The sequence below is a fragment of the Loa loa genome (genome assembly GCF_000183805.2).
Source record: "Loa loa unplaced genomic scaffold supercont3.290, whole genome shotgun sequence".
Lineage (NCBI taxonomy): Eukaryota > Metazoa > Nematoda > Chromadorea > Rhabditida > Onchocercidae > Loa > Loa loa.
In genome coordinates, this window is record NW_018108470.1 from 7,177 (window position 1) to 8,585 (window position 1,409).

Consider the following 1,409-nt stretch of genomic DNA (forward strand, 5'->3'; position numbering starts at 1 on the left):
GTTGCTGCAAATATTGTTGTTGTTGTTGTTGTTGCAAATGTTGCCGCTGTTGCTGTTGTTACAGATGTTGTTGTTGTTGCAAATATTATCGTTGTTGCAAATATTGTCGTTGTTGTTGTTGTAAAATGTTGTTGCTATTGTTGTTATTGCAAATGTTGTTGCTGTTGTTTTTGTTGCAAATGTTGTCGTTGCTGTTGTAAATGTGTTATTGTTGCAAATTTTGTTGTTCTTGTTATTACTGCAAATGTCGTTGTTGTTGTTGCAAATGTTGTCGTTATTGTTGGAAATATGTTATTGTTATAAATATCGTTGTTCTTGTTATTGTTGCAAATTTTGTTATTCTTGTTGTTATTGTAAATGTCGTTGTTTGTTCCAAATGCCGTCGTTATTATTGTTGTGGCGATAATGATAATGTCCATTATTTCGCCATTTATAAGCAAAACAATGATGTTAATGATGATGAAATTCAAGAGTTGAGGTAAATAGGTTGATTGCTAAGTGATTTTGGCGGATGAAGAGGATAAATGAGGAGTGAAATTAGTCATTGATGGTCAGTTCATCAAGTTAATGAACGAATCCATTCAATGAACTTCTTCAACAACCAAAGAATAACAGTTGTTGCTATGGAAGGACGAACTTTTGATATATGTAAATTCAATGTCACCAGGGAAACAATGATTAATTAGCTTATCACTGATACACATATATCCATATTATGCATATTTAGGATGAGAGATAGCAAACAACATCCTGGTTGTTTGAAATTTTGTAAAATTTAAGCTAAGTAAAATAGCTTTTAAATAGCACGAATAAAATCCTAAAATGATACAACCTTTATGAATAAATATTATTATATTTTTAGGATTCATTTCGGAATGCACAATATTTGAAAATAAATTCCGGAAATCTACTGGAATTATTATGATTCCTTAATGTTAGAAACATTTTTCAGCTTCAATACAATACAAATCCATTTACTTAACCGTTTGCATGAAGTATTCATTTCAGGATGCACAATATTTTGAAATGAGTTCCGGAAATCAATCGGAATTATCATAATCGTTTAGTGTTAGAAGCATCTTTCAGCTCTAATATGATACAAATCCGTTTATTTAAATCCATTCACTCCTGAAGCATTCATTACAGAATGCTCAACATTTAGAAATAAATTCCGGAAAGCTACCGGAATTGTTACACTCAGCTCCAATTATCAAAATGAAACATATTTTTGACAATTAAACAATTACCATCTGATCGATCCCTAATATTTGCTACGGTAACTTGCAACAGGAAGGAAGCAGAAGAGAGGATGAGATTTGTCAATAATAAAATCTTTTTTTTTGTGCTATTTCATTTGCTAAATAAAATTGAGTGAAAATTTTAACAGAGAAAGTAATACTTCTTAATAC

At 30.6% G+C, this 1,409-nt stretch overlaps 1 protein-coding gene across 1 annotated transcript; it reads right to left on the reverse strand.

The window, feature by feature from the left end:
* Positions 1-143: 143 nt before the first annotated feature.
* Positions 144-419, reverse strand: LOAG_15615 (hypothetical protein; the record flags this gene model as incomplete). Its single annotated transcript, XM_003151105.1, has 1 exon — positions 144-419. The coding sequence occupies one exon, from the start codon at positions 417-419 to the stop codon at positions 144-146; it is 276 nt and encodes a 91-aa protein (XP_003151153.1).
* Positions 420-1,409: the final 990 nt, after the last annotated feature.